At 46.3% G+C, this 13101-nt stretch overlaps 1 protein-coding gene across 1 annotated transcript in view; it reads left to right on the top strand.

Annotated features, from left to right (window-relative positions):
* ttn.2 (titin, tandem duplicate 2) overlaps window positions 1-13101 on the top strand; it is a 172681-nt gene that overhangs the window by 145635 nt on the left and 13945 nt on the right. Inside the window, exons 179-201 of the mRNA XM_053439091.1 lie at window positions 12-308; window positions 443-1030; window positions 1143-1445; window positions 1541-1837; window positions 2072-2359; window positions 2472-2771; window positions 2984-3135; window positions 3238-3388; window positions 3479-3778; window positions 4208-5974; window positions 6107-6400; window positions 6507-6794; window positions 6901-7200; window positions 7356-7690; window positions 7899-9630; window positions 9742-10044; window positions 10171-10482; window positions 10682-10972; window positions 11119-11418; window positions 11622-11763; window positions 11875-12038; window positions 12172-12474; window positions 12767-13048. Of these exons, the coding sequence (XP_053295066.1) occupies window positions 12-308; window positions 443-1030; window positions 1143-1445; window positions 1541-1837; window positions 2072-2359; window positions 2472-2771; window positions 2984-3135; window positions 3238-3388; window positions 3479-3778; window positions 4208-5974; window positions 6107-6400; window positions 6507-6794; window positions 6901-7200; window positions 7356-7690; window positions 7899-9630; window positions 9742-10044; window positions 10171-10482; window positions 10682-10972; window positions 11119-11418; window positions 11622-11763; window positions 11875-12038; window positions 12172-12474; window positions 12767-13048 (9489 nt within the window). The remainder of the gene's footprint in view (window positions 1-11; window positions 309-442; window positions 1031-1142; window positions 1446-1540; window positions 1838-2071; window positions 2360-2471; window positions 2772-2983; window positions 3136-3237; window positions 3389-3478; window positions 3779-4207; window positions 5975-6106; window positions 6401-6506; window positions 6795-6900; window positions 7201-7355; window positions 7691-7898; window positions 9631-9741; window positions 10045-10170; window positions 10483-10681; window positions 10973-11118; window positions 11419-11621; window positions 11764-11874; window positions 12039-12171; window positions 12475-12766; window positions 13049-13101) is intronic.

Here is a 13101-nt window from a genome sequence, read left to right as displayed (position 1 = left end):
TCTTTCTCCAGAAAAACCAAGCCCCCCACCAAAACTTGGCGTGAGTGATGTGACCAAAGAGAGTGTGTCACTGGCCTGGGCCAAACCAGAACAAGATGGAGGCAGCAGAATTACTGGCTACCTAGTGGAGGCTCAAGAGAAAGGCCAGGAGAAGTGGGTCAAGTGTGGTGTAACCAAGTCCGTCTACCTCACAGTGTCTGGTCTTAGGGAGAATGCTGAGTACTTCTTCAGGGTCAGAGCTGAGAACCATGCTGGATTCAGTGATGTTAAGGAAATGGTCAACCCTGTAATGGTGAAAGACCAGCTTGGTAAGTTGCAGTCTAAAAAGACAAACTGCAGAATAAGCCAATATTTACTACTGGAGTATATAACCAGGAAATTAAAAAAGTGAAATAACTCCTGATATCCTTGTCTAAAACTCTCTATAACTTCTGTGCTTTAGAATCTCCTGAGATGAACATGAACGACTTCCCTCACAACACAGTGTATGTCAGAGCCGGTTCCACCCTTAAGTGTGAGATCCCACTGACAGGCCGACCTTTGCCTAAAGTCTCACTGTCCAAGGATAACGTACAACTCAAGTCAACAATGAGGTTCAACTCTGAAGTCACCCCTGACAGCATCAAGATCAGTCTACGGGAGAGCATCGCTGGAGACTCAGGACGCTACGATATCACTGCCTCAAACTCCAGTGGAACCACCAAACAATATGTAAATATTGTGGTTCTAGACCGTCCCAGTGCCCCACTTGGACCGGTGGAGGTGTCTGACGTGACAGAAGACAGCCTTAATCTGGAGTGGCTCCCACCGGTATATGAAGGTGGTAGCCCCATCACCAACTACATCATCCAAAAGAGAGAGACAACCACAGCCAACTGGATGGATGTCTCTTCTGCTGTGGCTCGCTGCACCATGAAGATTATGAAGCTGACCACTGGCTTGCAGTACCAGTTCAGAATCAGGGCTGAGAACAGATATGGAATCAGCGAGCACATTGACTCACCAATTGTTGCTGTCAGCCTTCCTTACAGTAAGAATTCCTTGTTTTACTTTCATGTTTTATCCATTATTGCTTTTCCTTCTCTGTTTTTCAAAATCTAAATTAATATGTAAACCCTCCAACTCTGTTTCGCCCCTACCAGCTGTTCCTGATGCTCCGATAACTCCAGAGGTCACTTCTGTAACTAGAGAGACCATTGCTGTGGCCTGGACGGAGCCCAAGTCAGATGGTGGCAGCCATGTGTTTGGCTACCATCTCCAGATGAAAGACAAGAACAGCATTCTCTGGCAGAGAGTCAACAAAATGGTGATCCGTGCTACCCACTTTAAGGTCACTAATATCAATGCTGGACTTATTTATGAGTTCAAGGTGGCAGCAGAAAACGCTGCTGGAGTCAGTGCCTTCAGCAAGGTCTCTGACGCAGTGCTGGCTATTGATGCTTGTGGTGAGTAGAGTTAAAAAATCTATATAAAAGTCAAGGTAATATGATTTCACCTGTACAACTATCTTACAATGAATTTCCACTTTCCGTTCCTGCAGAGCCACCCATAAACCTGCGCATCAGTGACATCACCAAGAACACCATCAGCTTGGCCTGGCATAGACCCAACTACGATGGTGGATCCCCGATCGTTGGCTACAACATTGAGAAGAGGGAGGGTGTCAGTGCCAAATGGTCCAAGGCTGTCCTGAACAATGTCACAGACACCCACTTCACTGTGCCCGGCCTGACTCAGGACGAGACATACGAGTTCAGGGTCATGGCCAGGAACGCCGTTGGGTCAGTCAGCAACCCGTCCATTACTGCTGGACCAGCCACCTGTGTGGACACATACGGTAGGTGTCATCTTATTGTTAAATATGGATTTACATAAATTGTAGTTTACACGTGACATTTTGGACACACTGTTGCCTTTATTCTCATTCATGTTTTTTTGTGAATCTGAATATCACATTTTGGAAAACAACTTCTTGTTTTACAAATCAAATATCTAAGCTTCACTCTTGTTCATGTGAGCACTCTGTGATGCCTCAGAATTCCAACTCACCTTTTTGTCATTTCTCTTCCAGGTGCCCCAGAGATTGAAATACCTCAGGAGTACTTCAGTGAGGTCAAACACAAGGCCGGCTCTAATGTGGAGCTCAAGTTTAATATCACAGCCAAACCTGCTCCCACTATTGAGTGGCTGAAGGACGGCAGAGAGCTTGTGCCCAGCGCCCAGCTTTCCTTCAAACACGCGTTTGAGTGCACCAGTGTGTTCCTAAGGGAAACCACTCGTTTGAATTCTGGTGTCTATGAGGTCAGGGTGAAGAACTCCTTGGGGTCTGCATGTGCTGTTGTCAGGCTGCTCATACAAGGTATTCAAATATTATTTAAAAAACTGTTTTTATGATGATAATTTTCACCTTGCATGAAATTCATTTTATATGTATAAAAACTCGGATATTCACATTATCCTCTCTTATCTAGACAAGCCAGGTCCCCCTGCTGGAGACATCCAGTTTAAGAAGGTGACTGCTGACAATATAACCATCATGTGGTCCCCACCGGCTGATGAGGGCGGTGCAATGGTGACTCATTACATTGTGGAGAAAAGACAGACCAGCAGGGTCATGTGGTCCATAGTGTCGGAGAAGCTGGTCGACTGCATCGTTAATGTTCCCAGACTCATCCAGGGCAATGAGTACATCTTCAGAGTTCGTGGAGTGAACAAATTCGGCATTGGAGACCAACTGGAGTCTGAGCCTGTCATTGCAAAGAATGCATTCGGTAAGAGAGTGAAGTTAATATCCTCCCACATCTGGTGTTCTGTCCTGAGATGATTATGTGTCATGATTATAATGAAATCTAATATTTTATGTATAAATAAAGATTCCCTGTATACAGATACTAATTTGTGAGATAATAGAAAAGCGAGTGGTTTTGCAGACATGTTAAACAATAGAAAAACAGTTTCATCTAACCTGGTCCTTTTTTTACAGTTCCTCCTAGCGAGCCATCTAAGCCTCAAGTCACCATGATTACCAAGTCCACCATGACAGTGATCTGGGAAAGACCTGCATTGAATGGAGGCAGCGACATTGACGGCTACTACCTGGAAAAGAGTGAGAAGAAGAGTCTGCAGTGGTTCAAGGTTTGCTTTTTGACTAATCTTTATAATAGCTATGTCATATATTTAAGATCCCAAACTAAAGACTGGCAAGTGTACGCTTCATAAAATACACATTTTGTCCAGGTGGTGAAGGGAACCATCAGAGACACTCGGCAGAAAGTCACCAACCTGGTGGAGAACAGCGAGTACCAGTACAGAGTCTGTGCTGTCAACAAGGCTGGAGCAGGGAACTACTCTGAGTGTTCTGATCTCTACACAGCCTACGACCCGATCGGTAAGCAGTAACATTACAGCTTTGCAGGAGTTTCTTTACAAGATTTCTATATTGTCATGGTCTTCACACAGAATCTTTTATCTTCTCCAGATTTGCCTGGTGAGCCATCCAAGCTGCATGTGGTTGACTCGACAAAGACCTCCATCACCCTTGGCTGGGAGGCCCCCGTTTACGACGGTGGCAGTGAGGTCACTCACTACCTTTTGGAGCAGATGAACTCTGAAGAGAAAGAATGGGTGACCATCAACCCACAGGTCAAGTCCTGTGAATATGTGGTGTCCCACCTCAAGCCCGGAACCTACTACTTCTTCAAAGTCTCGGCTGTCAACTCTAAGGGCAAAGGAGAGGACATCAAGATGTACCAACCTGTGCAGGCCAAAGACATCTTGGGTTTGTATTTATGTTGACTCCTCTATGATCAGTTACAAGCAAGTATTTGTTTAATAATTAGGATTAAAAAAACTTGATCATTAACACTACTTGAGTGTCATAATTATTTTCTTTTGTTTTTATTGCTTTTGATTGTTTTGTAAACTCGGATGGATTAGAATGATATAATTATTGATTAGAATAAGAATAAGACGTCCTTTATTAGTCCCACAATGGGGACATTTGCAATATAACAGCAGCAAAAAGAAACAGTAATATATAGAAATATAAAGATATATATATAAACATATGAATGGAATTAAATATATACCGTGTTAAGAAATACATTTTGTGAGAGAATATGTAGAGTGAATGTATTGCACATGAAAAGGTGAGAAGTTTATTAATACTATGATTCCTCCTCTTTTCATTTTTGTTACACTTCAACAGAGGAAGCTGATTTGGACTTGGATGTTCCCATGACAACCCAGTACACAGCTAAAGCTGGCCGTGATGTGGAAGTGTTCATCCCCCTGAAGGGACGCCCCGCCCCCAATGTCACATGGCGCCGAGGCGACCGCAACATGGCTGGTGACAACGGCTACTCCATCACCAGCACTGAGCGAGCTACCACACTCCTCCTGCCAAAGGTCACCCGCGATGACTGTGGGAAGTACTTGCTGGAGATTGAGAATGGCGTTGGAGAACCAAAGATAATTACAGTTTCCCTTAAAGTTCTGGATAGTCCAGCCACCTGCCAGAAACTGTTGATCAAGAACGTGAGCAGAGGAAAGTTGACCCTCAGCTGGGAAGCTCCTGTCATTGATGGTGGTTCCCCTGTCACTAATTACATTGTTGAGAAGAAGGCCTCCACCATGAAGGCTTACCAGGTGATCACCGCAGAGTGTGCCAACACATCCTACAAAGTGTCCGGCCTGGAGGAGGATTGTGCTTACTTCTTCCGTGTGTCTGCTGAAAACGAGTATGGTGTAGGTGACACATGTGAGACCACTGAGCCCGTCAGAGCCACGGAAACTCCAGGAGCTGTTAAAGAGCTGATGATGCTGGACTCCACGAAGACCTCTGTCACCCTGCAGTGGACCAGACCTGACCACGATGGTGGCAGCCCCATCACTGACTACATCATTGAGAAGAGATCCCAGGAAGAGGTCAACTGGGCTTTGGGTGCTACGTGTAAGCGCTGCAGCTGTGAAGTCATGGGACTTAAAGAGAATGATATCATGGACTTTAGAGTGTTTGCCAAGAATGAAAAGGGAAACAGTGACTTCTCACTGATTGGTCCAATCGTAGTGATGGACTTCATCATTCCACCCGAGGCCCTTCTGAGTGACTACCCGAATGGAGAGCTTGCTGTTCGCATTGGTCAGAACATCCACATTGAATTGCCCTTCAAGGGTAAACCAAGACCCGCAATCAGCTGGCTAAAGGATAACTTCCCTCTGAAGGAAAGCGAGAAGATTCGCTTCAGGACCACTGACAACAAGACTTCCGTCACAGTCAGAGGAGCCAAGAAAGAGCACGCCGGCCAATACACCTTGGTTCTGGACAACAGAGTCATCAAGAACTATTTTGACATTAATGTGATCACTCTGGGAGCGCCCTCAGTGCCAGTTGGTCCTATCCGCTTTGATGAGATTAAAGCTCAGAGTATCATCATCTCCTGGGATGTGCCAAAGGAGGATGGAGGTGGCGAGATCACCTGTTACAGTGTGGAGAAACGTGAGACCTCCCAGGCTAACTGGAAGATGGTCTGCTCCAGTGTTGTCAGGACCACATTCAAGATTCCCAACCTGGTCAAGGAAGCTGTGTACCAGTTCAGGGTCCGTGCGGAGAACAAGTATGGAGTCAGTGAACCACTCAACTCCTCAGATGTTATTGCCCAGCACCAGTACAAACCTCCAGGTCCCCCAGGAAAGCCAGTGGCCTACAACATCACCAGTGATGGAATGACCATCGGTTGGGAGATCCCAGGTTTTGATGGAGGGTCCCCTATATTGGGCTATCATGTTGAGAAGAAGGACAGGAACAGCCTCTTGTGGCAGAAAGTGAACTCCTCCATCATATCCAGCAAAGAGTACAGAATCATTGGTCTCATGGAGGGACTGGAGTACTCCTTCAGAGTCTATGCAGAGAACAATGCTGGAATTAGCCCTATGAGTGAACAGAGTAAACACGCGCTGGCTATCTCCCCTGTTGGTAAGTGCATGTTAAAGTCTGTTAAAATACATGTCTCATCGCATATTACTATGTCTACAATATTTTTTGCTTCAGTATCACGTAGGATTTTTTTTAAACCAAGCCTATATTTCCTCTGTCTTCTCTCATTAGATCCACCTGGCACTCCCACGCTCATCGATGTAACCAGAGATTCGGTCACTCTGCAGTGGGACATCCCCAGTAAGGATGGTGGCAGCAAGATAGTTGCCTATAGTGTGGAGAGGCGCCAAGGCAGAGGCAAATGGCTGCGGTGCAACTTCACTGATATCAGCGAAACCCAGTTCACTGTGACTGGTTTATCACCTGGAGACAGATTCGAGTTCAGAGTGATTGCTAGGAATGCTGTGGGCACAGTCAGTCCACCGTCCAACTCTTCTGGATCCATCATGACCAGGGATGAGAGCAGTAAGTACATTCCACTTGAAAAATATACATTTAGAAATGTTATCATAAACAGTGTGTTCCTTCATTCTGCCGATCACTCATCTGTTCATTCTCTTTGTATCTCCAGTATCTCCTGAGATCATTTGGTCTCCAGATCAGGTTCTATCGATGAGGGCAGGAGAGAAGGTGCAGCTCGGCTGCAGCATCACTGGACGTCCTGTCCCCCAGGTTGTCTGGTACAAGGATGGCAAAGAGATCGACAAGAGGATCATGATTGACATTGAGATCACCAGCAGTATCGGAACCAGCAGTCTGTTTATCCGTGATGCTGACAGGAACCACCGTGGAATCTACACTGTCGAGGCCAAGAACAGCTCCGGTACCAAGAAAGCTGACGTCAACGTCAGAGTGCAAGGTTGGTAAACACTTATGTTTCATTACGTTTTAGAGACACCATATAGGAACAACATTTTTAATCCTGTTTCTATTGACACTTGGATCCTTCCTTCTCACACGCTCAGATACACCGGGACCTGTAGAAGGTCCTATCCGTTTCACTGGCATCACAGCTGAGAAGTGCACTGTGTGGTGGAACCCACCAGAGAACGATGGCTGTGCCGCCATCACTCATTATGTGGTGGAGAAGAGGGAGACATCCAGGATCACCTGGGCCTTGGTCACCTCTAAGTGTGAAGCCTGCTCTTACAATGCCACCAACCTCATCAGGGGCAACGAGTACCAGTTCAGAGTCTCTGCTGTCAACAAGTTTGGTGTTGGCAAACCACTGGACTCTGATTCTATCATTGCACAGATGCAATACAGTAAGTTACTCACATTCTCTGTGACAAATTTGACCAAAGCTAGTAAACATTACTGATCTGTTGCAATTGAAATCTAGCAGAAATAACAGAGAGTACTGCCTCCTCATTCAGAACTTGACCTTAGTACTAAAAACATGTTTTCTTCTCTCTTTCAGCTGTGCCTGATGCCCCTGGTACTCCTGATGCCACACATGTGACTGGAAACAGCATCACCCTGTGCTGGACTAGGCCAAGGTCAGATGGAGGCAACGAGATCAAACACTACATCCTTGAGAGGCGAGAGAAGAAGAGCCTGCGCTGGCTGAAGGTTTCCTCCAAGAGGCCCATCACAGAGCTGAGACACCGTGTCACCAAACTCACTGAGGGCAACGAGTACGAGTTCCGCGTCATGGCTGAAAATGGAGCTGGTGTTGGACCGGCCAGCAGTACCTCCAGGCTCTTCAAATGCAGAGAGCCTACCAGTGCTCCCAGTGCTCCCACAATGATCAAGGTAGGATTACAGAAGATAATCCTTCCTTATATTCAATAAAATGTCAGACATATATATATTTTGTCAGCTATATTGTTACATATAAATTATTTTAAATTTAAGTTCCTGTTTTAACACAGTGAAAACCTAAAAAATAACTTAAATGACATAATAATAGACAGAAATGAGAATAAAGAAACCCTTTGAGAACTCTGTTTGTTTTCTTTAGGTCACTGACTCCACTAAGTCATCTGTCACCATTGACTGGACCAAACCAGTCTTTGATGGTGGAATGGAAATCATTGGCTACAACATTGACATGTGTAAGGCCAGTCTGGAGGAGTGGCACAGAGTCAACAACCAGATTTGCTTCCACACCAGTTACACTGCCAAGGGCTTGGTGGCTGCAGAGACCTACAAGTTCAGAGTCAGTGCTGTAAATGGATCAGGAGAAGGCGAAGCCTCTGTGCTGACCAGTCCTGTTCAGGCTCTGGACAGACTCACATCTCCTGAGATCGACATTGATGCCAACTTCAAGCAAACTCACATCGTAAAGAATGGCGGTATGGTCACCCTCCATGTTGCCTTCTGCGGCAAACCAGCTCCTCTGGCCACCTGGTCTAAGGTGGATGGTGAGTTGCCTGTCATGGGTGATATCAACACCACAGATTCATTCTCCACTCTGACTATTGAGGGGTGCACAAGGTATGAGGCTGGAAAATACACCCTGTCTCTAGAGAACAACAGTGGGCGCAAGTCCATCACGTTCACTGTCAAAGTGCTGGATACACCTGGACCTCCAGGAGCCATCACCTTTAAAGATGTTACCCGTGGAGCCTTGACAATGATGTGGGATGCCCCCACAAATGATGGTGGAGCCCGAATCCACCACTATATTGTGGACAAGCGTGAAGCCAGCCGCCTGGCCTGGCAGGAAGTCAGTACCAAGAGCTCTCGGCAGATGATTAGGGTAACTGGTTTGGATATTGGGGTGCGATATTTGTTTAGGGTGATTGCTGTTAACCAGTACGGCCAGGGAGAAGCTCATGAGATGACAGAGCCTATCATTGCCACAGAAGAACCTGCGCCACCCAAGAGACTGGATGTCGTTGACACCACCAACTCCTCAGCCTCGCTGGTGTGGCTGAAGCCTGAGCATGATGGGGGCAGCCGCATCAGAGGCTACATTGTTGAATTCCAAGCTAAAGGCACTGACCGCTGGGTTGTTAGCGAAGAGACCAAGTCCCAAAAGATGACAGTGGAAGGTCTGATTGAGAATACTGAATATGACTTCAGAGTCAAAGCCAAGAACGATGCTGGAATCAGCGAGCCTCAGGGCACCTTCGGATCTGTGGTCATTAAGGAGCCCCGCATTGAACCAACTGCTGATCTCAGCAGCATCACCAACCAGCTCATCACCTGCAAGACCTCAAGCACCTTCACAATCAACATCCCAATCAGTGGCAGACCTGCGCCAAAGGTCACCTGGAAGCTGGAAGAGATAAAGCTGAAGGAGACGGACAGAGTTTCCATTAAGACCACAAAGGAGAGAACCACTCTGGTGGTGAAAGACAGCAAGAGAAGCGATAGTGGAAAATACTACTTGATCCTCGAGAACACAGCTGGTGTGAAGACATTCACAGTGACGGTAGTTGTCGTTGGCAGACCGACTCCACCCACAGGCCCGGTGGAAATCTCTGGAGTTTCCTCAGAATCCTGCAACCTGTCTTGGTCTGAGCCAGCGGACGATGGTGGTACTGACATCACCAACTACATTGTGGAAAAGCGAGAGTCTGGCTCTGCCTCCTGGCAAGTGGTGAACTCCAGTGTGAAGAGAACCACCATCAAAGTGACTCATCTTACCAAGTACTTGGAGTACACCTTCAGAGTGTGTGCTGAGAACAAGTTTGGAGTAAGCAAGTCCATGGAGTCTGCTGCTGTTGTCATTGAGCATCCATATGGTAAGTCCTGATCAACATATACACAAAAATAAATACAAAGTTTGATGAATTTTGTCAAAGTGCCAGATCAAATTAGGAATACCTGTTCTCACTGCTTCTTTGTTTTCACAGTTCCTCCAAGTCCTCCAAATCGTCCAGATGTGGTATTTGTCTCTGCCAGCGCCATCGGCATCAAATGGGAACTGCCTTATGCAGATGGTGGCAGCGAGATTACAGGCTACTGGATAGAGAAGAAGGAAAGGAACACGATTCTTTGGGTGAGGGAAAACAAACTGCCTTGCCTGGACTGCCAGTACAAAATATCCAGCCTGATCGAGGGCCTGGACTACCAGTTCAGGGTGTATGCCATGAACATCGCTGGACTCAGCAAGGCCAGTGAGGCCTCCAGACCTGTAACAGCACTAAACCCTGTTGGTAAGTGACATGTTCATCTTCTACAGATATTTATTATTCAAACTAATGACTTCAAGAGCGTAAAAAAGCTGCATAATTAAAACTGTGGTACAGTTTTACAATTGACTCCTTTCCATCCTCACTTAGATCCTCCTGGTAAGCCCGAGGTGACGGATATCAGCCACTCCTCTGTATCACTGTGCTGGACTGTGCCATTTAACGATGGTGGCAGCAAGATCGTTGGGTATGTGGTGGAAAGGAAAGTCTACAGCACGGACGAGTGGGACGACAACCGCTGGCTCAAGTGCAACTACACCACCATCAGTGAGAATTACTTCACCGTGGCTAACCTGGGAGAGGGAGAGACCTACGAGTACCATGTCATCGCTAAGAATGCTGCAGGTGTCCACAGCACACCTTCCGAGTCTACCGGACCAATCACGTGCAAGGACGAATACTGTAAGTCTGGGTCATCAAATCATTACAATTAGGATTATGATTTCATGGAACATTATAAGTAATAAGTATAATACTACCAAATTAAGTAAAATAACAAAAACTAGAATATTTTTTGACCTTTTGCTTTTAATCACATTGTGGCATCCTTACAAGTCAATTGTTATTGAGGTAAATATCTATACTTTCTTCTTTGCTGCAGGTCCTCCCAAAGCTGAACTTGACAGCAGGCTGGTGGGTGAGACAGTCACGGTCACTGCCGGCTCCGACCTTGTCCTGGACGGGGCTGTAGGCGGCAAACCGGAGCCTGTGGTCTTCTGGTCGAAGGGCGACAAGATTTTGGAGCTGGGAGAGAAATATTCGCTGACCTACACTGCCACCAGAGCCATGGCCGTCATCAAGGACTGCGACAGATACGACACAGGCAGATACGTCCTGACCGTCAAGAACGCCAGCGGAATCAAGACCGCGGCTGTGAGCGTTAAAGTTCTAGGTGAGTAACCAACGAGCAACTGGGATGAAACAATATTACTACAAGGATATGACTTGGTTGACTTTTGACTCGAATAGAAAAACTTGAAGTTGTGTAGTAATTAATAGACATTTCTCTGGACTGATTGATGGGTTCTTCTCTTTTAGACACTCCTGGAGCTCCGGCTGACAAGATTGTAATCAGCAGAGTGACGGAGGAGAAATGTACCGTGTCGTGGAAGATTCCACTGCAGGATGGTGGAGACCTTGTCACCAGTTACATAGTGGAGCGTCGTGAGACCAGCCGCCTCAACTGGGTCATCATGGAGGCCGAGTGCAAGACTCTGTCATGTGTCAGCAGCCGGCTGATCAAGAATAACGAGTACGTGTTCAGAGTCAGAGGAGTCAACAAATTCGGACCTGGAGTTGCTCTAGAATCTGATCCCATCATCGCCAGGAACGCCTACAGTAAGCTTTCTCTGACTTTACCTTTTCATTCAAATGTTTCCTGATGGTGGTGCTGTAGCATAGTGAGGACAAACCCTTGACAGTTCGATCCCAGGTTTTACCATGTGCATGCTGAAGTGTCCTTGCTGAACCCCAAATGGCCATGCATATAAAGAATGTTTCTGTCTGTGACCCCGACCTGTCTTAACTCTTTTATCTCTCAGCCATCCCATCCCAGCCGGGGACACCGGACGTTACAGCTGTGGCCAAGGAGCACGTCATCATCGAGTGGCTGAAGCCTGAGAGCGATGGAGGCAGCGAGATCAAAACATACATTGTGGATAAACGAGAGAAGAGCAGCACCAGGTGTGATTAACATCTGATGGTCTTGATGGATTAAGTTTATTTTTCAATTTCTGAAATATTGATGTTATACTCTTTCCCTAACCACATCCTGTCCTTTCTTCTCTGGAACAGGTGGACTCGGGTTAATAAAAATTACACCATCTACGACACTCGTCTGAAGATCTCAGGTCTGCTGGAGGGAAGTGAGTACATGTTTAGAGTGACAGCTGTCAACGCTGCAGGAGACAGCCAGCCCAGCGACGCCTCACCATACATCCTCTGCAGAGACCCAACTTGTAAGAGATTGAACAGTCTTTTCTTTTCAAGTTCTAACCATAATTCCATACATACTTTGGAAAGATGAATTTCCTCTCGATGGAATAAGGTTTGAAGAAGATCAAATATATCCATTTATACATTTACTTTCAGATACACCAGCTCCTCCATCAATGCCTCGCATTACTGACACAACCAAGCACAGCATCAACCTGACATGGACCAGACCCATGTACGACGGAGGCTCAGACGTCACCGGCTACATAGTTGAGATCTTAGAGGAGGGTACCGAGCAGTGGTACCGTGCCAGTGCCAAGGCACTCCTGACCAATGAGTATGTGGCCGCGGGCCTGGCAGCCAATAAGAAGTACAGATTCAGGGTAGCTGCCATCAACAACAAGGGCACCGGGGAGTTCAGTGAACCTAGTGCGGAGGTCCAGCCTTTGGAGAGAATCGGTGAGTCAATCCAAACTTCAGCTCCTGTTCCTGGTAAAACTTGCTGTGGCAGAAAAGAGAAAAAGCTAATTAGAATAGAACAGCATACAATTTAATTATTAAATATTATTATCACCAACAGCACCAACACCAAATTTTCATTCATCTCGTATGCTTTCCAAATAGAAAATCTAAAAACGTCTCCACAGTTTCTGTGTCATTTCTTCCAACTATTTTAAAAAACAAATGAGTATAATGTGAAAAAGTCTTTGTCGCAGCATCTTATGACTCTTACTCTGCTCCACCTGCTCAGAAATCCCTGACCTGGAGCTTGCCGACGACTTGAAGAAAACCGTGTGTCTGCGAGCTGGAGGAACCCTGCGTCTGTTTGTGTCTGTCACTGGCCGCCCAACTCCAGTGGTGGCTTGGAGGAAGACAGGGGTGGAGCTGCAGAGCCGTGGCTTCATTGAAACCACTGATAGCTACACCATGCTAATGGTTGAAAAGGTTACGCGCTATGACTCTGGAAAATACATTGTGGAGGCAGAGAACCCATCTGGCAAGAAGACTACAACCATTCTTGTCAAAGTCTATGGTATGTCATCTGAAGTTTGCACAGATACTCATTATTTCATGCTGAATTGAAAT

The sequence above is a fragment of the Pleuronectes platessa genome, chromosome 14 (assembly GCF_947347685.1).
Source record: "Pleuronectes platessa chromosome 14, fPlePla1.1, whole genome shotgun sequence".
NCBI lineage: Eukaryota > Metazoa > Chordata > Actinopteri > Pleuronectiformes > Pleuronectidae > Pleuronectes > Pleuronectes platessa.
The sequence above is the reverse complement of the archived record's forward strand: the minus strand, read 5'-3'. Positions and strand labels throughout refer to the sequence as shown.